This window comes from Pseudopodoces humilis, chromosome 8, assembly GCF_049639895.1.
Source record: "Pseudopodoces humilis isolate 2021_Gansu_Grassland_sample_001 chromosome 8, ASM4963989v1, whole genome shotgun sequence".
NCBI classification, from domain to species: domain Eukaryota; kingdom Metazoa; phylum Chordata; class Aves; order Passeriformes; family Paridae; genus Pseudopodoces; species Pseudopodoces humilis.
This window is the reverse complement of record NC_142207.1, coordinates 25,427,453-25,454,273: the sequence shown is the minus strand read 5'-3', so window position 1 is coordinate 25,454,273 and position 26,821 is coordinate 25,427,453. Positions and strand designations below refer to the sequence as shown.

Sequence of the window (26,821 nt, the reverse complement as noted above, 5' to 3'; positions counted from 1 at the left end):
AACCACTCTGACCGGCCGAGTTCCCCGCTCCTTTCGGCAGCACGGGCTCTCCTGGCCTGTCATTATACCCAGGAGCCTTCTGCTGGCTCTGGTCTCCTCTGCACCGACACGGGCCCTGTGAGCAGCCGAGCGGCGGCAGGGGCTCTGGGCGAGGGCTGGCAGCCCCCGGAGGCGGCGGTGTCCCCTGAGGCAGCGGTGTCCCCTGAGGCGGCGGTGTCCCCTGAGGCAGCGGTGTCCCCTGAGGCGGCGGTGTCCTCGGCAGTGCGGGGCTCTACAGACCGGCCCGGCCCCGCTAGATGGAGCTCGGGGCTCACGCACCGAGCGGGCCCCGCTCTGTGCCCGCCGTGCCCGGCCCCAGAGCCCCGCAGTCCGCGGGGCCCCGCCGGTGCCAACCCAGAGCCCGAGGGGCCCGCCCGGCCCGGCCCGGCCAGCACCGAGGCCGCGCTCTGCGCTCTCCTGCTGAAACCGGACAGTCCCTGCGCTGGGAGCTGGAAATGTCAGTGTGGGGCTCGGGGGGGCAGCCACGGAGGCGTGGGCAGAAGACGGGTGTGGAACAGCAGGGGGAATGATGCGGTGGTGAAGGTCAGCGTGACAAATGTCATCCTCGCTGTCAGCCACCGCCACGTGCCTTTGAAGCGCTGTGGCAGAGATGGGCTTTAAGGAGGGATGCGTCGGCACAGGGAGAGATGGCCTGGCAGGCGCTGAACTCCTGATGTGTAGATGTAGGAGAGAAGAAAAAAGCTTTGCTGAAAAGCTTGCTTTTTGAATGGATAATTTAATCAGTAACATTAGGTCCTTCCAATTATTTCTTTCCATGGGTACTTCCTATTTATTAATTTACTTCATATAAATCCATCAAGCAGTTGCCACACAGCAAGTAAACAAAAGCACCCCAGAGTTTTCTTGGGAAGGCATAAAAGTAATCAAAGAGGTTAATTATCACTGTTAATTAATTGCTTAACAGATTTGGCTGTGCACAGCATCTCCCTTGGTGCTGGAAAGCCGGGGCCATGGGCTGGGGTGATGGCAGCAGCAGGGGCACCAGGCAGGGTGCCATTGGCAGGCCACTCACGGAGGAATGATGGTCGGGGATCAGCGTATCCAGGCTGGGAGAAGGAAGTTCTGTAGAAGCCTCAGGACACCAGGGGTGTGTCCAGCAGCATATTTCCTTACCTTCCAGAGTGATTTGCTTAGTCAGCTTTGGCTTCCTGTTCAATCAAGCAGCTCCTTTGGTGGGGCAGTGGGGCCAGAGGGGTTGCCAGGGGTTGCCTTGGGAGAGAAGAAGGTTCAGGGGCTGGAAAACTTTCTCTGAAGGGAACCCTGAAGGAAGTTTAAACTAATTTAGCGTAACAAAGGAAAGGTTAAGAGGTGACTGGATCATCATCTCTAAGTACTTATTTAGAAATAAGCCTTCTGGGAGCAGAGACGTTTAATTTAGAGGACAAAAGCATAACAATACACAATGCTTGAAAGATGAAGACAGGTGAAAATGGGGTGTCTCCCTTGTTAATGCTTAAGATTCCCTGCTAATATATTTGGAAGGATGGAAGAGTTTCCATCCTTAGGTATCTTCAAATGCAGATTGTAGATCTCTCTAAGAGACAAGCTTGGGGTCAGACAGAAATTATGGGATTGTGTTTCTGTGCCCTGTGTCTTGCACGAGTTCATATGAAATGATTTTATCTGATCCTTTAGCCTTCAGATCTATACATCTCTTTGTAATAACTAACAACTGCCACAAATGTGCTAATTCCATCTGGTAGTTTGCAGATGACCATAACATGACACACTTTGTGTTTGCCTCTCCCCAAAATGTGTTTCCAATGTATATCCAGGGCTTCTGTGCCACTGCAGACTGCAGAGCTCCCTGTGAGCGCCTTTTCCCTCAAATGGATTTCAGTGATGCAGCATTTTGCTGTGCTGGTTTTCTGCCCAGGGATGGCTGAAAACTTGTTGCTGCACAGACTGGTTAACACATGTTTTGTGGTCCAGGCTCTGCTGTTTACTCAGGGCTACTGAGGTATGCAGTATCCCATCATCTGCAGAGACCATAGGACTTTATTTCTGCTGAGCTCTGGCTACTTGGAAAAGTGACTGTCACTGAAATAGTGGGAACAAATACCTGCTTTTATAGAAAATGTTACCGTTTGGGAGAAGGAGTCCTCTTCCCCCAGAAAAGTTTAGGTTTCTGCTGCATAAGTCTGAGTTTGCCTGATGAGGACATGTAAAAGCTCTCGTTTTTCCAAATCCTCCTGATTTAAGGCAGCTGCATGGCTTGAATTTCTTCTCCTCGGAGTCCTTGAGCTGCTCAGCTGAGCACTGTGTTAATGCTGGGCTTTGAATTTGCTATTCCTCCCTTGAGTGGCTATGCTCTGTTGCCCAACCATGAGGTAGTTCCTTGGCTGATGAAAATCAGTTTAGCTCCACTGCCTTTGCTCCTCTGTCACATACCCTGGCTTACAGCGTCTCCCACAGCCCGGCACCCCAAGGCAGCCACCTCAGCAACCTCACTTGCCCCCAGGGACTGTGCAAAGGAAGGTGAGGTTTTGCTGGAGTTCCAATTAAAGCCCAGTTGGCTGAGGCAGAAATTTGGTGGAGCAGTGCTGTTGTAATCTTGGTCCCAGGGCCAGGACTGGATGCTCATATTCCCTACTCTTTGGAACAGGCGGGTGAAGTGTTGCTCTCCGTGAGCCCCCTTGGTGCTGGTGGTGTGGAGCATTCGACCCGGTGAATGTTGTGTATGAGCAGTACAAAGGAAGGCAACATCCCTGCACTAGGACCTTGACTTCAGCAGGCTTCCTGGTGGATTCAAACTTCCAGCATGACTCAGGGTATTGCAGTGAATCTTTAAGATAACATCTTTTGCTTGCCAGCATGTAGGCTGGCTGCCAAAGGTGGGGGAGGAGATGTGTTATGAGTCTTTTGTATGTGCTCATAGTAAATAGATACATGCCAAATTGATTACACTTGCCTTTCTATTTCTCCACTAGGAATTGAAGGAAAGGAAGAAGTAGTCCCCTGTGGTCTGCCCCAAACCACTGCCTCACACGCTTGGTTTCTCAGGTGATTGTAGCTGCCCAGTGGTGCAGCCAGCACACCCCCCAGAAACAACAGCATCAGGATCCAGATTTTGCAGCGTGGATTGAGATCCCTGACTTGCTGGGCAGGATGCTCTCCCACACTCCATGTCTGAATGTGCTGCTGGGCAAGAGAGTGCTGGTGTCCCTGGTGACAGGTGAAGGGAACCAGGATGCAGCCAGGCAAAGAGACATGGGATGCTGCTGGCTGAGGTCTGAGCTGCCCATGGCAGGGACACCCTACCTGGCTCAGCCCTCATTCTGCAGAGCTGAGCAGCATGCTGGGCCAGCTCAGCTCCACCTCATGCCCTTAGTCCTTGCCTACTTGCAAAACACCCAGACAGCGTCAGTTTTTGATCTAGTGTCTCACTGCCAAACCATTAATTTTTCCAGTTTAAATGCTTAATACAATGGCCTTATTTTGAAGTGTGCCAGCTGAGCTGCCTCTGAGCTGCTTAGGACTGTCATTTCCAACTGTTCTCTGGCAAGATGATTTCTCAAATGATTTTAAAAAAATAATCAAAGTTCTAACCACATCTGTGGCTGCCTTTATCTCTGGGAACAGTGAAAATTAGCTCGGAGGCCATCAGGTGCTTTCTGAAATGGAAGTCTTCTCCTGCAGACGACACAGCTCCTGGCAGTGGAAAGACCAGCCACTAATGTGGCTCTTGCTGAGATTTCTGGCACCAGTGTTCTGTGGCTGAGTGAAAAGAGCAGCCTAAAACCACCTGATTTAGGCTGTTATCCTAAATCAGCTGTGGGTTCTCTTCACACACACACCATCCAGCTGTGCTGATGCACTGGCAGGCTGACCTGGTAAGGAGATCTATAGTGTTAGTGAGTGGTTTTACTTAAGTGCTTCTCTTTTCCTATTAGTTCTTCCTAGACTTCGGTATTGGTCCTCCACCCTTTCCTAGCACAGCTGGCAGAGGAGGCAGCAACACAAATTTTTGCTTCCATGGCAGAGACCAGCTAAGACAGAGAGCACATTTGGAGCCTTCTCTGTGACATACCAATGAGGTTCTACTGGTGTACTGCAGTTGAAGCTCTGTTCCTGTCATCTCTAGGAAAAGTTGATTAGGTCCAGTGGATTGCTGACTTCTTTTATGAAGAAGCTGTAAAAAGTTTTTTTCTTCTGCTAGTGCTTTTCTCCTGGGAGTTGTTGGCAGTGAGAGAGAGGCGAGTGTCTCAGCAATAATACATTTCAAAGTTATTATGCCAGCAGAAAAGAAACACAAGGGTTTGAACTTGGTAATATATATTTTTTTATGACAGGACAGAGCTCTAAAGGGGCCCTCCTGCTGTGCAGACCTCTCTGGGTTTGCAGGGCTCCTGGCTGGCTGCACTGTGGGGTGACAGAGGCTGCAACTGGAATCCAATTTCAGGCCTAATCCTGAGGGAGGTTTCTGCCACTGGGCTGGCTGGGGGAGATGGGATTTGGATGGTACTCGTCTGTCCCTTGGGCATGTCCCATCTTCTGACAGTGGACAGACAGGGGCCCTTCTAACTACACCTACCAGTCACAGTGGCACATTCAGGTAGCGAGCAGTGCCACCGAGCCTGAACCTTTGTGCTGCTGTGGTAATGGTAGTGCTTTCACATAGGAAATGAGTGTTTTGTCATCTGAGACCTCTTATTTTTGTAATGATTAACCTTCTGCTAATGATTTGATATAATATTGGGTGACATTGAGTACTGCAATATTGATGTTTAATGTGTTCCAAAGCAAGGGCTCAGGAAGCAATAAAGATTTACTCCAGCTAATGTGTGAGGGCTGGGTTGTCCCTGGGCCCTGTGCTCACTGATGGCCTGACATGTTTGCCGTGGTGTGGCAGCATCATCTAACAGAAGCTGAATTTCTGGCTAATAATTTAATGAAGGCTTTTCTGTATTTCCAATTACTGGAAAAAGCCATGATTCTATTCTGATATGTGTTATAAAATCAGCCCTTTGTACTGGAAGGAGCCAGGGGAGAGCACTTCATATCTCTCTTCTGGCTCCTGATCAGTCCTACAACAAAGCCTGCCTGCCCCTTGACAACATGCTGGGCTGTACAGAGGTGCTGCCCATGAGTCTGGGAGGCAGCTCCCAAATGGAGGAGAGAAGCAGAGGCAGAGCACCTAAATGAGGCGCACACCCAGCCCCAGGACCCTCCATGCCACACACATGGCTGCGGTAGATGGAGCTGGCACAGGCTGACACCACAAATAAGATGGCGTGGGAGGAAAACTTGGAAGGACAAATTACTGTGAGTATTGATTCCCCTGACTGCTTGCAGAGGGATTTCATTTAGCAACACTGCCAATGACATTATGTGCAGCATCTTGTCCATGGCTGGTTCAGTGGCATTAAGAGAATTACTTTGGCCTAATGAATAGGGATAAGAATATTTCAACCTCCTCCCTGGAAAGTAATGGTAGGTCATCAAGTGTGCAGCCAAGTTCAGGTCTAGTCACTTGCCAAGTGAATGCAAATGACAGGTTGTTTTATTTAATGGATGCCATGGCGTGTTGGCCAAAACTGTTGTCTCTTTTCTTTGCAGATTGGTTTTTGCCCCTCTCTTCTAAATCAGATGTTGTCTCTGCTCCTGATAGGCTTTTTTTTCTTTCAAGCAGAAGACATTTTTGCTGACTCTTGCACTGAAATCTGTCTGTAGATTGCACCAAAACTCCTCTATCAGCTGTATTTTATGCTGTGCTAAGGGAAGAGGCAGAAGCTGGTATGCTGGTAATGGTCACTGCCAGCCTACAGTGGGGCCGCAGCCCCCTGTCTCCTTCCAGCTCGGAAGCAGTGAGATGCCACTCTGCCCCATCACTGGGACCACGGGGACATTGTGGAGTCCTACACTCTGGCACTGGACCATTTGCTGGCACGGTGGCCTGGGAGCACCTGGGCTGTGGTGCACTTGGGTTTGTGTAGAGCACTTGCTCTTGCAGCACTCCAGAACCTCTGCTGCAAGCTGCCATTCAGCCAGTGCCCCACAACTGCTCCCCTCCAAAGCCTTCCTCCTCCAGCATGGCTCATGGAAGTGCTGCTCATCCCAGCTGCTGTTGTTGTCAAGAGGTTTGCAGGGGTGAAAGTTCCTGTGAATGGCCAGCCCCTCATTTGCTGCACACTCACTCAGTCCAAGAGAGAGGTGGGTGCTCTGAGCTGCAGGGTCCAGGTGGTGGTAAAGCACAGCTGCATCCCCAGCACAGGGCCCAGCCAGCCAAGGCCAGGGGCATTGCAGATGGGGGCTCCCATTCCATCGGGGCCTGGATTTAGTGCTATACATACAGTGACTTTTTGAACACAGGCTGTGCCTCACCACAGCTCACAAATTAGATCAGCATGAGATAAAATATCATCACAAACTAATATTTTCAGATGGGACACAGTGTTTTGCTTCATACAACAGTGAGGATTTGCAATGGTCAAGGGTGAGCTTTTTCGCTCTTCTTTTGTAAAAAAACCAGAAAGTGTTTGCAAAGTAAACTCTGACATTTCAGCTAGACTAGTCACCTTTCAAATGAAATGGCTGTTACTGCTCACTGGCAGTTAATCCTTGCATGGAGATTTTTGCTTAAAGAGCTGGAGGAAGGTGGAGTTTTTACTTATTTGTTCAGAATCAGAGTTCTATCCTAATTAATTTTTTAGTTGACAGGTTTCTGCTTTGTTTCTCCAAGTGTTTTGATGTATGAGCAGAGATGTCGCACGGGATGTGTGTTTGCAAAAGAGGCTGATGGGAAAGATCAAAACTGATTTGTTTTGTTTGCAGAGAAAGAGGCACCAGATCTGTGAAACAGGGCAGGGAGTGACTGAAGGCCCCAGACACCAACATTTTCAAGCTGAAATTGTGACTGTAAGCTGTTGACCAAAGCCCTGCTGACCTTGCAGAAGCCACAATTTCATGTCAGATGTCTGTTACATCCTGGTGCCCCCCTCCCAACCTGCCCTGAACAAAGTAACTCAGCACAGACTTGGGAATGAGCCCAAGGACTTCTCTGTCTCCAAGGCTGAGCACAGGAAGGGGCTGCTGAGCGATTTAGGAATGAGCTGGGCTGGGAGAAATGCTAGACAGGTCTCTGACCGTTTGCAAATAAGCTTCAAAATCATGCTTACAATAGGGCTGCAGAGCTGCCTTTTGTCTGGAACCATGCCTGGAAAATGTATTTCCCAAGTGGGGACTTCAGCCATTACAAATCCCTGACTGATGTGGTCGAGGAACATGGCAAACACATGACCCATTACCATGATCCACCAGGCTGGATCCTGCTAATGTGCTTGTTTAACCCTCTCCAGCACTACCCAGAAGCTTCTGCCTCTGAGTGTCTCCAGTGTCAGCCCTTCCTGGTGCAAACCCCCATCCCCACAGACACAGGCAGATGGGAGCTCCCTGGAGGAGAGCTGGCCTGGCTGCTGGGAAAGCAGCAGTGAAGAGCATGGGAACAGGCAAGGAGCTGTCTGCACTACTCCCACGAAGCCTGGGAGTGAGTGCTTGCTTTGAGAGCTTATTAGGGCAGTGGCTTCAGTGCTGCATAGGGTGGGACAGGGGATTGTCACCTCTTTCCTGACACCTGACTTCTGAAAACTATCAGTCCCCCTGGTTCTCTTTTTTCTGCCTTGCTTGCTTGCAGCCTTTGTCCTTCATGGCAAGCTGTTGCCAGGGTGGAGGACTGTGGTGTGGAGTTTATGATGGTCATCCTATTTGGGCTCCATAGCAAAACCTGTATGCTTTATGGGCACGGTGTCATGGTTTTGGGGACCTTTAAGGGCATGGGCACCATGTGAGAAGCTCCCTGTCCCACCCTGCAGTTTGCTGAGGATGTTCACCTCCATAGGCAGACAATGAGCTGCCGTTGTCCTTCACAAGCTGTTCTAACTTCTTTCTAACAGGGCTCCAAAAGCACAGTCTGCCTGGAATGATTGTCATCCACGGCAGCATTGTGGCTAGGCCTGAAGCTGGAGCCAACTGAGGCACTGGCTGAGATGCAGAGACATGAAGCCGGGTGCTCTTGCCTTTCCAAAGAGCTGTGGCACTGTGTCCTGATGTTGGCATAGGCTGGCATTGTCCTTGGTGAATTTAGAGGATGTTTTTACACAATTATGGCTGGGAAGGATTGAAGAGGGTTTCTTCATCTTTTTAAACAATAGGTAGCAGCGAAATCCATCCCCTGCCTCTTTTAAAGACAGCTCCTTTTCCTGATGGGTAGATAGGTATAATGAGATTCTCAAACTCGTAAATCTGCTGTGACTTTATTGCCTGCATCTGTTGGAAATGATGTGAAGAGAATTTCATACAGAGAGGACTCTTGAAAGGTTACAAAGGGAACCAGCAGTCTTCAGAAAATCTTCATCTAGAGAAAGCAGCCAAGAAAACCCACGTAGAAGAAAGTACTTGAGCTGGATGAATAGGTGTCAGGGATGAATGCAAGTGACACCGGCAATGGGGCACCTTGTGAAAGCAAACTGAAGCTAGTCCCCGTGTGGGACAGCTGTGGTGCAGGAGCCAGCCTGTGGCTGCTGTGCACAGGCTCCAGCCCAGCAAGGGGTTGGCCAGCACCCCTGCCCTCCCACATGACACCCCTGTGCTGACAAGGTGGGGTGCAAATGGGGCAGAGTGGGAATGTATTGTGGCTTTTTTGTTTGCCCTTCGGTGAATGTTGCTCCCATTTCAGCCTCTGCCCCGAGGCAGGGACACTGGTAAGAGGCATCCCTGTAGCTTAGACCCTCCTCCAGGTTTCTGGGTCTGCCACTGTGGTGGGGTGATGGAACATCATGGCCTCACCATATCCCTGTGCTGCTCCACCTTCCCTCTGGGCTCTCACAGGGTCACCTGTGGGACTAGGGATGTGGGAATGGAAAGGGCTGTAGGAAATGGCCACAGAAATAAACTGCATGTTATGCTGGTTGTTAGATCAGTGGGGATCTTAGCAGCACCCAGGTGAGCTGGGGTGTACCCAGCTCTGTACTTGTTGAGGAGCCTTGGTCCGAGGCCTGGCAAAACCCTGGAAAGATTCCAGTAGCTCCTGAGCAGGGTGGCTGTTTCTCAGCTGGGCCAATTTGCTCAATGTGGCCGTGGCCAGGAGAGTGGCAGGAAAATGAGATGTCCCAGCCTGTGCCTTGCCCAGGACCAGTGGCCAGGAAGCTGTGACTGCCAGGCAGGGGACTGAAAATAGTGAAAATGGGCTGGAGATGGTACCAGAAGGTGCAGCCTGCTCCCAGAGCACAAGCTGTCAGGCTAGGTCATGTTTATAGTGTGATACAATGATGTCCTCATGATGTCATAATGCAAGCTAGCAGCTATTTTAGTGGCAGAGCTAAGACTTAAACCTTCCACTTCCCATTGCAAGGGGGAAGATGTGTTTGCTGGCTTTCCTGCCCCAGGTAGCCTCTGCTCTTGGTGGCACATCACCCTTGCTGAGACAGGGAGGCAATCCTGAAAGCAGAGCTGCAAGTGGGGAGGGAGCAGATAACATCTTTAAGCTGTGATTATTGAAGAATATTAACTGCTTTTGGGCTTTGTGACTGCCAAAAAGTGATGCTTGAGCAATGTGGCGCCAGGAATCCTGAAGTCACTTTTGTAGCCTTGGAAAATGCAGCTGCTTTGGGATTTCAGCCCAAGACGGCTGTTATTATCCACTGTGCAGAATGAAGCTTCTGTTGGGAGCTTTTACAAAGGCCATCAGTCTTCTCAAATAGTGGTTGTTTTTATCACCTGGCAGTAATGATACTCTCTGGTCCCTTTAATATCTGAGTGTGTTCCCAAAGTGAGACCAGGAAACTCATTTAGGGCTCGCCCCCTCCGAGGGAAACAGCTTACAATTTTCTGCCAGGTAGCCCTACCGTTGTGAGAATGGGCTCGCTCACCTAATAAAAACCTTGCTGACAGACACGACCTCCTGGAGGTTTATCTGAGTTGTTTGTTGCCGACCAGAGCAACATATATCAGGGCTGAAATAGGTGCCAAGCAGCAATCCTAATGCACGCCATGTCTGCTGTAATTGATTTGCAGGCAGGACAAATACCCGGTGGAGAGCACAAGGGGCCCTGCCTACTCTCCCAGCTAAAGTGTTATAACACTGTGTGAAATCGTATTGCTGAAGCCCGTGGCTAAAATCCATCTTGTGGCCTGGCTGGTTGTAAAGCTGCATGATCCAAAATATCCCCATCCCTGCATGCACTGGCTGGGGCACTTGGGCTTCAGTTCAGAAGGAAACATATTAAAAAATGGATCAAAAGTTATGACTCTTGCCAATAATGTGTGTGCAGCATTGCATGGGCACTGGCTTCCATTTTTTGCCAATGCAGTTTTATTGTTCCTCTAGGTCAATATTGAATGAGGAAAGGCTTAAAACTTGAGGAAGCCATTTAAAACCACAGGGAGTTATGAATTTTAGGGATGGCTAAAGTTGATGGGGATGGCTTGGTGTGGTAGTGTGGTGTAAAGCAGGTGGTGGCTCTAGGAACATCCCAAATTCCCTACACAAGGAAACAGCCTTAAATGATCGTCTGGCATCTACTACATACATGTGGGGCCAGCTGTGGTACTGCCTCCCCTTTGCTCAACTGGGCAGCTTGATGGGAGGTGTCCCTGGAGGGGTGTGAAACATTACTGGACACCTCTAAGCAGTCTCCCCAAAAATACAGGCTGGCTAGGGAAGCAGGCAACAAAGAGAAGCTGCCATCTCCTGTGAGCTTCTTAATTTCATCAGCTGTGCAGGGCTGCTTCACCACGCATCCCCCCTGGCATGGGATCAGGTGGAATTAGAGATTTGATCCTTGGGAAGGGCTGGGGGAATGTCTTACAGTGTGAAACTGGAGGAGCTCAGCTTGTTTAGCTTATTAAAAAGAAGATCAAGAGGTGACTTAATTGTGCTGTGTGAGGTACCTTCATAGGGAGAGAAAGGCAGGTATTAAAAAGCTGTTTAATCTAGAGGAGAAAGGCATCGCACGAGCCCGCGCCTGGAAGCTGAAGCCAGACAAATTCAAATTGTGAATCAAACAGACCTTTAAAAAAGCGAATGTTAATAAAGATTAAACTACCCAGGAGAGCCATGCATTCCCTTGCCTTTGATATATTTAGACACAGACAGGACACATTTCTGCCCCATACACTTGAGCCAAGCAGGAGTCACCGGGCTTGGTAAGGAGTAATTGAATGCCAGCCGTGGCCCTGCATCAGGGAAGGTCAGGTGAGATGATCTAATGGTCTCTGCTGGCCATCAGTGCTCCCGTGCCTGGAGGCTGTGATTTGTGTGCCTGTGATCAGGCAGCTGGCAGGGACACAGCTCTACCAAGAAAAATCAGTGGAGAAACACAAGGAACGTGGCACTGTGTCAGAAGGGATAAGAAGACAAGTGAAGACTGATCTGTATGTGGAGAGTCAAAATACTAGAAAGGAAAGGCTTTTAGCCAGAAAAAGGCTTTTTATGAAAAAATCATTAGCAGACATGTACATTTTTTGTGCTTAGCTACCCCTAATTTTCCTCACAATTCATTAAAAATAAAACCACTCCTCAAGTTTCATGTTGACCAGGAAATCAAGGCATTGATATGAAAGTCTTATTTAGGGAAAGACAAAGACAAGTCATATCCCAATTTCATGTAAGGAGGGTACAGTGAAACAATACCTGAAGACCTCAGAGAGGCCCAGGAGTGGCTCTGGAACCACTGCTCCCTTGGCAGTGCTGAAGTATGTTGTGAACTTATTTTCCTCTTTATTTTTATGAGCCACTCCCCAAGGCTGGCAGTTGAGTACGAATGCAGGAAGAAGCTGCTGTGGGTTGTCCCTCATAATTTTTAATAATATTTGGATTCTGCAGAGCTTATCTCCTGCTCTGTGCCCTGAGTCCCTGTCCTGGCCCTGGGGATGGCCTGCCCAGAACAGGATTCTGAGATGCAGCACAGAAGTGTGGAGGGATGCACTGGGCCTCAGCTGCTCCCAGGCCAAGTGATGGGCTCCTGCAGCAAAAGCTGGAGCCCGAGAGAGGATGTTGCTGAGAAGTTGTTGTTCAAGGTGCTTTTCATAATATTTAAAAAATGTGTTTGCTTCCGCTTGCAAATGTTCAAACATCTTTAAAGTGTCTGTGATGCCAAGCTGCTTCTCGCCCTGTTTCAAGAGAAATAAGCTTTCTTTAAAGAAAAGGAGCCACAAAAAGCGCAGCGAGCCCAAAGTTAACAGCGAGCAGACCGAAACTAAATTAACACCAGCAAGATTTCAGCTGCCCCTCCGAAATATTGTGTCTCACGGCAAAGGGTCTGCGAAAAGATGGGAGAACAGATTGCTTTAGCGCATCTTCTTGGTGTCTCTGCAGCACAGATGAAGCTCAGGCTGGGTCCCCTTCCCCTTGCCAAGCCTGCAGTGAGGACTCACAGCCCCCAAAAGTGGACATTCGGAGGGGCAGGCTCAGCAGTGCCATGGACACCCATGGATCCAGCACCACAAGGGGATGCGACTCGGGACACTCTATCCAGAAAGTTTAGAGAAGCATCACCTACAAAACCAGAGTGTGAGCCCAAAAAAGAAGCAGTGAAGGCAAGGGACAGGGAAGGGGAGCCTGGTCCTTCTGTACTGCCATAAATTGGAGGTGAGAGAATGGGAGCGTTAGTTGTTGGCCATGGTGTCACAGCTCCGTGTGGATTACATTGGCCGGCTTCAGTGATGAAAATAGGCAGCCAGCAGTGAGTTCCTCTTTGTAACAGAAAATAGTCAAAACAGCTTGAAAACTATTCATAATGAGAGCTCTGAGAACAGCCAATTCTACACACACGGAGTGAATACTGTCATTAAGCACTCTTTGGATGACAGTCCCAGCAGTTCATTATCCCCCATCACTGCTTGGGGAGGGTGGTGCAGGAGAGAGAGGGGTAAGTTTTTTTTTCAATAATCCTTTTTTTCTTTTTTCTAAATTAATCTCCACTGTAAAGCAGAGCACCAAAGGAGCAGTATAAAGGCAGCATCCTGTCTCACCAGTGACCTCTGAGGCTGGAGCGTGGGGCTCTTGCAAAAACCAATGCCACCAAAAACACAGTCCCAACCTTGATTTTATTTAATTTGCTAATGGATTGTATTTATCCTTTCCTTTTCTTTTCTTTTTTTTTTTGTATGGTGTCTGGGTGTATCTTCTTCCTCTGTAAGTGCAAACAAAAGTTTACTTTTAACAGCCTAGATAACATTTCTGACTCATATTAGGCAGTGCGTCCAGCAGATGTGAGCTCCAGCCTCACCACCCATTCACCATGAATGATGCAGCAGATGCTGGGAGCCTCCTTCTTGTTGTGAGGATACACTCCTGCAGGTTGTGCCTTCTTTGTGTGGATGCAGGTGGGTGTCTCGGGCTGTAACTGTGAAGCCCCTCTGTGTGGGGACTGCAGGGCAGGGGGACATCCAGGAGGAACAGGTCTCCCTGCCCTTGTCCTGCAGTGGACCAAATCCTGTAGTTCCCTGTGCTTAGGGAAGAGGTGCAGGATGCTGAGCTGGGTATGGGAAAAGGTCTGGCAGCACTGTCCATGTTTGCAGGCCGTGCCAAAGTGTATCCTGCCTAGGCTAAATGGGGATGTCAACTGGAAGTGTTTTATAATTAGTTTATAATCAGCCCCTTCTTTGAAGAAGTGTTTGTTTTTGTCAGGGACTGTATTACAATGCACATTGGGTCTCCTAACCAGAGGTTTTTAGGATGTGAATATCCCTGCATGCCCAGAGGAGAACTCTGTGCCCTTGCCTGGTCAGAGGAGCCCAGTACCCTACCACTGCCATCCAAATTCACCAGGGCATCCCTTGGCATCAGGAGGAACATTTGTTAAAACTTGTGCAAATATTTCCCCAGCCTGCAAAGTCACCTGGGCAGCTGCAATGAGTCACTGTGGCTGTGTGTGGCTCCCTGCACTTCATCAGCATTATCTTTGCTTCATCTCCAGTATCTGAGGAAAGCATCATAACTTATTCCGGAGTCAGAATGCTGAATCTCTTCAATTCCAGCAACATTGCTGTGTTCACAACCTTGTCATTATCCTGAGGCTGATAACCTCAGGCAAAGGTGTTAATTTTTTAAGTCATTGAGCAATGTCCTGCTTGTGACACTGGATATCCAGAAATACAAGATACAGGAGCCCTTCCCATCCTCCCAAATCACTCACCAAACCCTCTACCTTTCCACCCAGCCTCACTGTCCTCCTCAGCCCTTGAAAGAGATCCTGATTTAGAGCTGCTCAGCATCAGGTCCCATTACAGCCCCCTGCTCACATGCTGTGGTCTGGCATCATTGCATGGCACGGACTGCAGAGCACTATTGGAATGGTTTTATCCAAGAGCAGTACACTGCTTGTTCCCAAGTGTGGCACTGCTCTGTTTTAATGAGCTTTGGACATGGCATTGTCAGCAGAGCCCTGGCTGTTTGATGATGGCCACTGGGGATAATTAATCCAGTGTGTGCCCAGAGCCCCGTGCCTGCCTGTGGCCCTGGCTGGGGCAATGCCAGCTGGGGCAATGCCAACAGCACGGATGGGCTGTGGCTGAGATGTGAAACTGCCTTAAAGGGGCTGACTGTTACCCAACTCTTCCTCTTAAATTGAGGCTAACATTGTTTCTAAACTCATAGTCCAACTTCTTCCTTTAGAAAAAAGGAAAAAAGAGACTATTTTTGAAAAACAGATTCCAAGTGGGATTCTGTGACTCACTCCATGATGCTACCAGGCCCAGATTAGGATGCTCCTCGCTGATACATGTGTCTGTACCTGGTGTCCACAGAGCTGGTGGGGACAGGGGTGGGGCTCCTCATCCCAGGGAAAGGGCTCATGTGCTTTGCACCACCCCCTTCCCGGAATCCCCAAGGCACACAGCCTCATGGGGGTGCCTGGGGAAGGGTTAACTGTGCTGCTGCCTTTGCCTTTGGACACTTCAGCATGTTTCCTTCATGTTTGTCCCAGCCCTTTGGAGTGTGCTGCTGCTGCAGCTGGAAGGAACAGCTTGAATGGCATTAAGTACTTGTGTATTTGAAGTTCAGAAAAGCAAGAGTTACTGAAATGGCTTTCCCTTTCCAGGAGGAAAGCCAGAACTGGAACTGTTTTTTTCTTCCTCCTTCTTTCCTCTAAACCAAAACAGTTTTTAACTGCTTCAGCAGGTAACCACAGCCTGTGTGTCAGAAAGAGCCGTGGAAAACTCCTTCTGCTTCATGAAATTGAGGTGGCTCATTTGTCACCCTCCTTGACACAATTGGTCCGCCACGTGTTGGCAGGGAAGTGGCACCTTCCTGATACTGGGATTTTCTTGCAGTGGCAGCAATGGGCAGTGGTAAAGGGACAGCCTGTGTCAGGAAGTGGCACAGCTTTCCTGCTTATCCCCATCCTCATCTCTGTCCAGGCTGGGAGGGCTGGGAGGCCTCAGATGTGCTTTTGGCTCAGGGTGTTTAGGCAGGGTCACCACCACCTGGGAAAGCACCCCCAGAAGGCTCCAGGCCAGCTCCCATCACCCCCCTTGTGTGGGTGCACAGGAGGGATGTGGTGAGCACAGGGATGGGTGCCACAAGCCACATCTGCTTGGCTGAAACAGCATGTGTCACCCATAGGGAGCACCAGGCCTGGTTTTCTATGTGTTTGCAGAATATCTCCTCATCCAACAAAATAAATAAATGGATAAATAAGAATTGCTGGGCGAGATGTGGTGGCAGGGTGCCAGTCTCAGCACAGCCAATTCATTTTCAGTTCTCATTAATTTGGACTGACCTTTGCTCACATTTCAACCATGAGCACGTTCCAAACAAGGCAGACATTTAACTCTGTTTTGGGCAACGTTACTCTAATGTGGCTTTTTTTTGCATAGCTCTCTCTTTTATGGTAAGCAAATGTACTGCCAACTTTTCTCTTGCTATGTACACCAGCGAAGGGAACCAGATGCTTTGTGTTTTCCGCCGAAATGTATCTGAATGTTGTTTTTTGTTTAGTGTTTCGGAGGGAGGGCTGGCTTACAGACAGCATTTCATAAAGCCAGTCCTCACTGCACGCTGTTTCCCAACTTACAGCGGCTCCTGGCTGCGGCTCCTGGCTGGATTTGCAGTCTCTCCTCACACTGGGGCAGCAGCCCTGAGGCGCTGAGGGGCTGATTCCCAGCTGTCCCACTCTCAGTGGGGCTTGGCTGCCTCTGGGGGAGACCCCACTGGAGGGGTCCCTAGTGAGGTGTGGTGAAAGCTGTGGGGCTGGGCAGGCTCGTCCCACTGACTTCTTGCGCAATAGACCGTCCACAGCCTGGCCCCGTGCAATGGCCACGGCTCTTGAGGAAGCTCTGGGATCAGCCTGGAGACACATCCCAGGGGAAAAAAATCTCCAGTTCAGTAATGGGGTTTGCTGGTCGTGGGGAGCAGGATGTGGGGTTAGCCTGGTGAGTGCTGCTCTGCCTCTGGAAATGGAGGAGTTTCACTCCTGAAGACAGTGGGGCCATATGAGGCTGCCTGTGCCCACCCCTCTTTGCCGGGGAGCTCGGAGCTGGTGTTCTGCATGGTGGGGGCTGCTCTTCCCCCTGTCCATGCAGACCTGAGCTGTTGAAGACAACTCAAGAAATTCTTGTTGTGCAAGAAAATCATGCAGTCTTGGGCAAGATTGTCAAAAATACCTATGCCACCAGGGCACTTCTGGCCATTTAAAATAATTTTCCTCCTCTACCTCCATCAGTACTTCTGCTGCTATTTTTATAATCACTCTTCTGCTTTCAACTCCTTATCTTCCTTAGCTTACCCTCTCCTTTTCACACTTCATGCCCTAAAATCTTTTCATCTTTTTTTTTTTTTTTTTTTTTTTTTGTCTGATTGGGCTTTATTTCTTCTCCTCTGCCAGATTTATGTGAGTTGTCAAGTCCAGCAGCCGTTTGTCTCTGCCTGATGACAGACTTGTGTCCCACCCCCCTCTGAAATCAGATTCATGGCTGTTCTTTAAGGCCCTTTAATATTTTAATGCTCTGACTATAAATTCCATTTTCTCTAAGCTTCAATCTTTCTGCGGGCCTTCCCGCGGAGGGCCGGCGGCGGCCCCCCCGCTCTCCGCCGTGATTTGCGGTGTGTCACAGGCGGCGTTTGCCATGGCTTTGCTCCACGCACGGGAGAGGAGGGCAGGGGAGGGGAGTGTAGCAGGAATTCGCTTTTCCTTAAGCTCAAACGATTCTTCAAACCTTGACAGGAATTGACTTTTTTTTTTGCTTTCAAGACATGATTTGTTGTGGGCTTGTTGTGCTTTTTATTAAAATGCTCTCGTGGAGTGCTTAGAAAGGTTGGCTTTGCACAGCCTCTGCCTCCTTCTTTAATAAATGCAGCCTCGGCTTACAGTTTTTCCCTCTGATGTGTCAGCTGGGGGACTCGCTCTCCATCTCAAATACACCCAGACTGCTTAAATCATCCTTATTTCTCTCAGAGGGAAGAGAGACTTTTGCTCTCCAAAACTTTTCACACCCTAAGTTAATAAAACTTCTCTGCTGAAAGGGATGGATGTGACACTGTGCTGAGGATTTCATGGCCGAGTGCTGGATTATTGCAGTGGTGTAAAAGGCTCCCCAGCCTTGGTAAGCACATTAAATGTCTTCTTAAAATATGAGGTTGAAATGCATTTGGCAACGGCTGCGTTGCTCAACACAGCCCATCACTGAGGTGTCCCGTGCCTCTGCTGAAACCACACTGCTTGGGAGTGTGCTTCTAGGGCTGCAAAGAGAGCTGGGCTGGGAGCCAGGGCACAGTTACTCTGTATAAACCTGAGAGACCATGAGGGCAAAAACAGGGCTAGAAATTTTGAGTTTTTGTAAAGAAGTCAAGTCTGTTATTAAGCATGAGATTGGCAGCTGATCCAAAGGGTGACAAAGCAGCCCTGCACTGCGCCAGGAGGGACCTGATAGGAAATTATCAGCAACATCTGGGACAGCTATTTTCTCTAGGTTTGTAAACATTTAACCAAGGAAATGCTAGCAAAGTCTATTGCAGCAAACAGTCCTGAGCCACCAGCATGGGCTGGCTCACCCTGCAGCCCTCCACCCACTGCTGCAGCACAGGGAAGTAGAGCTGTATTTCTTCCCTTGATTTTTGGCCAAGGTGGGGGTAGAGGTGCTGAGTGTTTAATTCAATGCTTTCCATTTCGGATATTAGTAGTGCAACTGAGTTATGACACAGGAGCTGAGAGGGGAGTCATTCTCTCTCAACACATTCAGGATTAGTTATTTTCCCATTAAACTGCTTTAGACACGGTGAGTTTGTTGCCTCAAACGGGTCACTGCATGTAACAGGAGTTACATAGATAGGAAAGCCTAGTCCTACCTGATTAGTGTGAGTGACAACAGGGACCTATTGAATTCCATGCAAATTTTGCTACAGATGTATACAGACCAAAACTCAGTGCCACCCTCTGTATTTACATCACTAGGCTCTACTGAGTCGCCACAGTAAGGCTGGAAGGACACAGCAGAGACACAGCAGTGGTGATACTGGCTGCAGTCAGGTCCCCAGTGCCCAGCTCACCAGGAGTCAGCACCTGGGGGTTCACCAACATGTCTCATGGCCAGGTGAGTTTGTCCATTTGGGATGTAAAGAGGGAAGATGTGACCTATTTTGATACAGCTACTGAACAGAGCCATTCAACTTTCATGGGAAGGGGCCATTGGGAGTTTCCCAATGGAGAGAAAGTGCCTTTATGGGTGCTTGTCATCATGTTTTAGGGGGCCTGGCAGTTATGGATGCAATGGACAGGCTCCCTGTGGTCCCTTCAGGGAGGAAGTGGAGCACCAGCCTCCCTGCCTGCAAAGTCATTGTCCACGGCAAAGCTGGCACCAGGTTTTGCTCAGTCCTGTTGGATGGCTGGCGATAGTGCCAGTCTCCAGGAGACAGAGGCGTTCTTCAGAGAGAGACAGAAGAGAGCGAGGCAACGGGAGGCTCTACTTGCACCTGCCTGCAATTAATTAATTACGAATCCACTCATTAGCTCAGCCCCATGGCTCCCCTTACTGCCAAGCCCCCAGCTGTCCAGAGAGCAAGTCATTATTTGAAAAGATTTCCCATTAAATCCAAAAGAAAAGGAATATTCGAAAGAAGGGGCAAGAGAAACAGCAAGGGTGCACATACGATTGCAATCAACTCTAAAGGATGTGCTGGAGTGGCTGGATCCCCATCTTGGTGCAGCCCGAGAATGATGAAACCAATTTCATTAGCCTGCCCTGATTACTCTTGTGCCATATGAAACACCCCCCATGGCTTCCCCACTTGTCCAGCCTCTGCTTGCAGTGGGTACCTTTGTGTGCGTGGCAAATGCAGCAGGGCACTCCAGGTCCGACCCCATCCTGCCAGCTCCATGGCAGCCCCATCCAAGTGTAATCCCAGCTTGTGCGGTAAAAAAACGCCTGAAGATTTCAATTTCCTGCAGTGGGTGCCTGCCTCCCCTTGGTACCCAGGCAGCAGCTTCAGCCCAGCTCACAGGCTTTTAACCTCAGCCAGAGCACACATCTGCTTTGCCCGCTGTGTTTCTATTACCTGCTCTCTGCTCCCTGTGTTAGCGGAGGCTCCCCTTAAACCGCAGTGATTTACAGGCGGTGTTACGGCACGACAGGTCTGACACTGATTGAGTCGCTTATCTGCCGTCTCCGTCCTGCTCTCTGACAGCCTCTCCCCCAGGTATCAATCTGCACATCAGTTCTTTATTCCTAGGTGAGAGGAGAGCTGTCAAGGTTGCAGCTACACTGTCATCTTCATCTAAGCTGCCAGCCACCCTTCATCACTTAAAGACCCTCTGTAACACACAGACGCTTTGGGAGGGGGTCACCCTGTTGGAGATGGCAGCAAAATTTCATTTGCTCTTAAGTTGCCCAGAGCTTGATGGATTGGCTCTCATTTGTCAGGGTGCCCATAAATAAACAAGAGTCTCCAAGCTGTAGGTTCCCCCCCCACAGCTTCTGCTTTCTGCATCCCTGCAGTGGCTCCTGGCTGCCTGCTACAGGGTACTGGGACCCCTGTGAGACACGAGGCTCCCCTGGGCCTGGGCTGCCACCAGGGTGGTGTGACAGAGCAGAGGGAGGGCGGAGAAGATAAGTATGTGGAGCCAGGCTTGGCACTGGGGTTTGCCAGAAGTCCCCACAGTCTTTGTGATGAAGAATAGGGCTGAAGCTGAACTTCAGAACACCACCCCCATCCCAGTTGCTGCTCACTTTGGCAGGACAGAAACAGGACAGGGATACGCTGGGACACCAGCACCTGTACCCTCGTGAGGTGGACAAACTGCGACAGGCTGGCGCCCACCAGTGTACTTAAGTTCTAAATGATTTTTCTAAATTATTTTTCTAAATGATTTTTAGCCTAAAACTGCACTCCTCTCTGGGATCACTGGCCATGACACAGGGTGACAGGAAAGGATCTGCATTCACTTTGGGGTTTACTCTCAGGTGCTGCTTTTGGGCCAGAACAGCTTCCAGCCATCCCCAGCTCTGACAGGAGACACTCTGTGTGTGTGCCCTGGGTCTGTGTTAAAACCCCGTGTCACCTTGGTGTGCCACGCAGCCTGGGGTAATCCAAAGGGACAGACAGTGCACAGCAAAGGAGAGCAGTGGGCATGGCCCTGTGTCCCTCCAGGTGCACCTCATTTTGCTGGGGCTTCTGCTACCCACAGCCCTCTGCAGTTTGGTCTCCTTGTTTCTGCTCTTTCATGTACAAAAAAGCTACTGAAACAAAAATCTCTACCATAATGTTTATTAAATAGTAATTTTAAAAGGTTTTTATACAAATCATATAAACACAGTTTTATTTTTTGTTTTGTTTTGTTTATCTGTTACACCGAAGAATCACAGTAAAAGCTCTTTAAGTCCATAAGTCCTGGCTCAGCCAGTAAATGGTCAAATACCTTGAACTGCAAACCTTGGAAAATTTCCATTTCTGCATATAATTTCTTAATGGTTTAATTCCCGTGCTCACCTCCGGCACCTTCCCACAAAATGAAGTCACCCAGAACTACAGCCCGCCCATTAGCAACATGTCCTGCCATGGGAAGCCTGTGGAGGCAACAGCCCATTTAAGCAAAGGCATTAATGCCCATTTTTTTGTTTCTTTGCTGAATTTCACAGAGGGAATTGCAATCAGCAAACCTAATCTATTTGCAGAGGAGGACGCAATGAATTGAATGCACTGATGACTTTTCCCCCTCCTCCCTGTTGAAGTTACAATCAAACACAGTTTTCCGTATAACAGTAAAGCACCTGGCAGAGGTAAGTGAGGTATTGGCTGTGCAGCATTATCGGCCTTCTCTCGCCTGGCGAGCCCACACGTGGGCCCTGCCCCAGCTGCCAGGGGCGAGCGGGACGCGTGGGCTGGGCGCTTCGCTGGGCCCGTGCCACCTTAGTGCCAAGGTCAGCAGTACTCTCCTGCCCCAGATCAAGAGATACATTAACACGAGTCAGTCCCACGGAATAAGTCACATACACGATACATACAGAGAATTCACGTGCGTGTGCAAACACACTATTTCTGAATATATGTATATATGAACTCTTCTCTCTGTACGCCTACTAGACACCATAACATCACCTTTTAAATTATATATTTTCACCTATTGTTTGCCTAAGTTGTTTTTTCTACTGTATGGTCCTTTTCCATTCATCCTTCCCCTCTCTGGTGATTTGACGGGGATAAAATCGTTGAGCAGCAGCAATCCAGCTTTGAAATGGTCTGGTACATTTCCTCTCACTGCCTCTGTTTCTTTTGTACAGTAAAATACCTCAGTGGAATTTGTCTGTGAAAAACGCCAAAAGAAATAAGGTGATTCGAAAGGAGAATCAGAGACACATTTACTGCTGTTTTTGTTGGGTGCACAGTGTGAATTAAAAAATGAAAGCCTTTGTGTGTGCGCATCTCTGCGTGTGTGTACGAACCGTGGATGTTCTGATGACGCAGCTGCTGTATCTGCTCCCCCAGTACACGTGCACCTTTCTTACAGCAGAGAAGGGTTTTTTCCCCTAAAATCTTGTTGTCTGAGGGAGCTCTTCATGAAATAGTAGACAAATGTTCCTATTCCCACAGTACCAAGGAGCAGCTATGGCACTGCTCATGTGTCCATGCTCATCTCCTCTCCAGATGTTGCTTGTGTGCCCAAACACCTGGACTCCTGCAAGATGTGTTTGTGGGGCTGGGCAAACTGAGTTTCACAACACATCACACCTCTGTCAATCACATTTAGTAAGGAAAATAATGCCATCCCTAACCCAAACTACTTGCTGTGTAAAATGTAAAAATCAGGACATGCCAGGTATTACCAAAGAGCCCCTGGAAAAGCAAACCCAGTGTGACAGAAAGGTTTAATTTTTATGTATATGCAAGCTGATAGAGGTGATCCATTTGTACTGGACTGGAAATGAAGGCATTGGTTTGGGGTTCAGTATTTCAACCCTTTTTCTCCATTCAATTGTTTTCACAATACTCCTCTCTCACAGCACAGCGGTAAGTGGAGAGGTACCAGCTGCCACACAGTGTAGCCAGACCATTTGAAAGTAGAAGGACCAGATTTCTGCTGAGCTCTAACCAGCAAAGAGTGGTGAAGAAGAGCATTTTGTGGGGAAGGATGAAGGCCTCCCTTGCTGTTTGCTACAGCACTGATCATTAGCTGGAGGAAAATACTTCTAAGGCACTTGTTCAAAATAAAAAAAAAACCAAACAACAACATAGCTCATAGATAGAACTTGGGGTTTTGCTACTGATCAGGAGCAGCACAGCTTTGCTCCAAAGGGGATGCGGCAGCAGCTGTTTGGTCCAGTGGTGCTGATGGCACCAGCTCACACCCCCAGCTCCAGGGAGAAGGGAGCACCAGGAAGGTGAGGGGGTGCCAGTGGGCACCATGGCCAGGCTCCCCAGGGCTGTGGGCATGGCTCTAGCCTCCTTCCCTGTTCATTTTCCCTTCCTGGCACTTTGGAGAGGCCTCAACACTGTACCTCAAGTCAAACCCCAAGTGGAGCCCCCTTTCCCAAAGCCATTGCCTAAGTGCCAGCAACCTGACAGGCTCTATCTTTTGTTTGCTGCAATTTTCTCATTATAGCAAAAAGAAAAATGGCAGGCTCAAGAGGGGTGGGAGATTCAAATAAAGACCTTCCTGATGAAGGCCTCAGCTGTTGCAATCAAAGATCTGGAATTAATAAATGGCTCTTATTCACAAATCACTTTAAGGCTCTTCAGCTTCTCTCAAAGAGGTGCTTCTACACATAGGGTTTCCCTTCTATTTTCTTAATGATTTCAGAAAGCACTGTTGTTACTGTTGACAGTAAAGCCAGTATCCTACCTTTCCCCTGCTACCAGGAGAAGGAAAGTTGAAGGTAACAACATTCTTCCATTTTCAGGACTGCAAACTGCAGCTTCCTGTTCTTAGTGTGAAGTGCACAAATCTCAATAATGATATCTGGACGGAGTCTAAAATGGACAGGGGCTCCGTGTGTGTGTGTGTTATTTCTAAAGAAATCCCTCAGCCTTCTCAGCAAGTTACCAGAGAAAGGAGGTGGGAAATAACAATCAACATTTAGTTTCTTACATCCAAAAGGTAAACCAGGCTCCCTCACCACATCCCAGCCACTCACATCAGCAGAAAATGAAGATGAACCAACAAACAAGGGGCTCAGTAACCCCTCTCACCCGGCACAGTCTGGTTTGCAGGAAAGCCACTTGGTCCTGGTGGAGTGTGACCCGGCAACAAGACCTGGTGGCAGGAGCAGTGCCTCCCCTCACTCCTGCTCCCCTTGTTTCCTGTTATGGCATTCAGTTCCCATAGAAAACAGCAAAAGAAGTACCGCCCTGCCAGCCCACCTCACCGGGCACAATGCCAAGGGTGATCCCCAGGCAGCCATCAGGCCTCCGAGCAGCACTTCTGATGGTTCATCTTCACCTTGTGCTTGATGCCATCGTACAGTTCGAAGTTGTAGTTCTCCAGCGTGGTGGAGCTCCGAGAGGATAGCCCGGCGTACGAGCACGTGCAGTAGAGGAGCAGACCAGCACAGATGGCCCCAAGGAGGACACCAAGGGAGCTCATTGCTATAATGGTCACCAGGATGGGATCCAGGGTGTAGAGCCAGCTTTTCTCTTTGTCCAGCTTCGGGGTTCCTGGAGAGTTAGTAGAGAACAGTGTGTCGTTCCTATCCGATCCAAAGTAATCTGCAGCGGAACGGGCACTTATTATCCAGGGATCACTTTTTATTTTCTCCTCACCTTTATACATTTCTTACTTGGAGCTGTGATGGCTTTACAAAAGCTAAAGTATATATATGGGAATATCTCAGCAGGATTCACTAACCCAGATCTAGAAATACTGCGAAGCACTGAATTACCAAGAAGGTTAGGTACCCTGATCACTTTTAGACATCAGACTGTTGACATAGCATACAAGCATTTTACACCCACTGAAACTCTGGCCCTTCCAGTGCCACTAGGTTCAAAACTATGGAATCAATCTGTCACCGGTCTCAGACTTAATTTTCTTCATTTACAAGTCAAAATGCCATGCAAGCAGGAATTAATGCTTAAAAGATCAGTTTCACTTGTCCTAACACAAATACAATATATTGACTTTGCAAGGTTGCTGGCTGTTGAAAAAGGAAAACAGGAAAAGAAAACCAATGCCTTTGAACACTAAGCCACCACTTCAATGTATGTTCTCAAGTGAGTTCGAGCTCCTAACATTACTAAAACTGAGGTTTGTGAGTAATTTTAGCATCTGATACTGAAACACATGCTGCCACAGCTGAATTGTCCATGTGGCATTTGGATACCAACCTGGATCATCGTTGTCTTCGAAGTCTTGCTCAGAGCTCGGGAAGTCATCCTCCATTCTTGGGAAGTTCACTAGAACAACAAAATGGGAAGCACTGTTTGTTAAAAGAGGCCTTCTGGGGGCATCATTGCCACTGGCCACCAGACTGTGAGACTGGCCAGAAGAAAGTAATTGTTAAACTGCTACGCGGCTCTTCCTTGTGGAAGGAGGAGGAACTCTTTTTCTTCCCTTGGCTAAAGTCAACGAAGGCTCTTGCACACTTGAGAGAAGAGGATCTTCACACTACATCACATTTCACAACCACCAAATCATCAGCTTTTAAGAAGAAAAGAGACTGAATGAAAAGCAAAGAAACCAGACAATTTGAATAGCACTAAAATATTGTCACTGCTGCCTCCATAATGGCCATAATTCACTATTAACATGCTCATGGGTATTACCCTTACACCTTTGAATAGGATCTTAGTGCCTGTCATTATTTGCCACTAATGCTGGATCCATTTAGCACACACTCTACTTTTCATCTTTTCCCATATGTCTGACTGGATATAGAGCTTCAATGACCCAGTTCCTCTTTGGGTTTCAGATAAATTCATAGTAATTTGAGGAATTTATGTATCTTCATTATATGTTTTAATGCAAAAGCTGGTTGAAATGGAGAGAGAGGCAAATGGGTGTCCATATCTAGGCCCTTATGTTAACATTTCCCTGGACCAAATTCTTTTTAATGGTGACATTTCTTTCTATTGTTCAGCATAGACCAAGGACGAGTAACCAAATGCACATATTACAATCTGAGCAGAAGTAAGTAATTTTCATGTGCAGTCTTCCTATAATTTTCTCTGCATACAGTTACCATGGCTCTTTTCCACTTTTCCAAAAGAAAATGTCTTTTCATTTCAATCTGTGAAGAGTTTTCAAAGCTGACTGTAACTTGGGGTCCTCAACTGAGAAGGTGTCTAGAAATGATCAGGAATGCAAAAAATCAGGGACTAGAAAGCGATAGAAGTCACACCTTGGAAGTAGTTGTGGCTGGAACCAAGATTACTTTATGTCTTGTGCCAAAATGTCAAGAAGACTTTAAAGAGATTACTTATAAACAACAAAAACTAAAGATTGTAACTTGTACCTAACTTGTATCTAAAAAGCCACATGCAAAGAAATTACTCAAAACCTTATAAAAGAATATTTCTGCATACTTGCATGGATATTTAGGACATGAAAAGGTGTCCTGAATTGTCAAATATACTTTTTTGCTGTCCCAGATAATTGTGTCAGGCAATCCATTCCAACATTTTAAGGTTCACTTCCAAAGTGGTGTCTCTGCTGAAAACCATGCTGCCCCAACATCACCTGGCCCCTGATGGCAGCGATCCTCTGCTGGTATTAATGATACCCTCTCGTTCCTCAGGCAGAATTGTGTCTGCACCCAAAGAATTAAGGGATTTCTTTGAATTTGCAAGTGAACCTGGCAACAGAAGGCTCACAGCCCAACACTTGCCCCTCCTGCCAATGAGTTCTGCATCTAGTGAGTCAGGTAGTTACGCTGTCTCAAGGCTGCCGGTACCTTATCAAAGAAACACAGGTGCGCACTGCCTTCTGTAAATCCTCACTTCAGTGGCAAATTCACATGATTTCTCAACAGTTCTCGAACTGACAGGCCCAGATGGCAACATCTTAGGGCTGGGAGAACTGCCTGAGGGCCTCTTGCAAACATAGAACCAAACATGTGGAAAAATAACTTGCAAAGCAGTTCACACGTGGAGACATCTGAACTGCTAGTCACCCATTGGAAGACAAGCAGTGAGATTTGCCATCCGTGTCACCCACACAACCCTACACAAACTGTATGTTGCTCAAAGATGAGCAGAGGTCGAAATTAGATGACAGTCTGCCCAAGGAGTCCATGTGTGGAGAAAGGCTGTTGGAAGTCATTTGACATTCCATATTGTAGCTGCTCTAAATTTTGTGTGAGAACAAGCTAGAGATTTGATCCTTTTGTAATTTCCCAG

General features: G+C 48.3%; 2 protein-coding genes across 4 annotated transcripts in view; one reads left to right on the top strand and one right to left on the bottom strand.

The window, feature by feature from the left end:
• INO80D (INO80 complex subunit D) overlaps positions 1-26,821 on the top strand; it is a 93,724-nt gene that overhangs the window by 62,669 nt on the left and 4,234 nt on the right. The gene's annotated exons all lie outside the window — the stretch shown is intronic.
• Positions 20,743-26,821, bottom strand: part of NRP2 (neuropilin 2) — an 89,205-nt gene continuing 83,126 nt past the window's right edge. For 2 of the 3 annotated variants that reach the window (XM_005519876.3, XM_088058499.1), the window contains 2 exons: positions 24,812-24,880; positions 20,743-24,193 (listed from right to left, as the gene is read on the bottom strand). In XM_005519876.3, coding sequence (XP_005519933.1) covers positions 23,889-24,193; positions 24,812-24,880 — 374 coding nt within the window. In that variant the 3' untranslated portion in view covers positions 20,743-23,888. The remainder of the gene's footprint in view (positions 24,194-24,811; positions 24,881-26,821) is intronic. The other variant, XM_005519877.3, reaches the window with a different exon arrangement.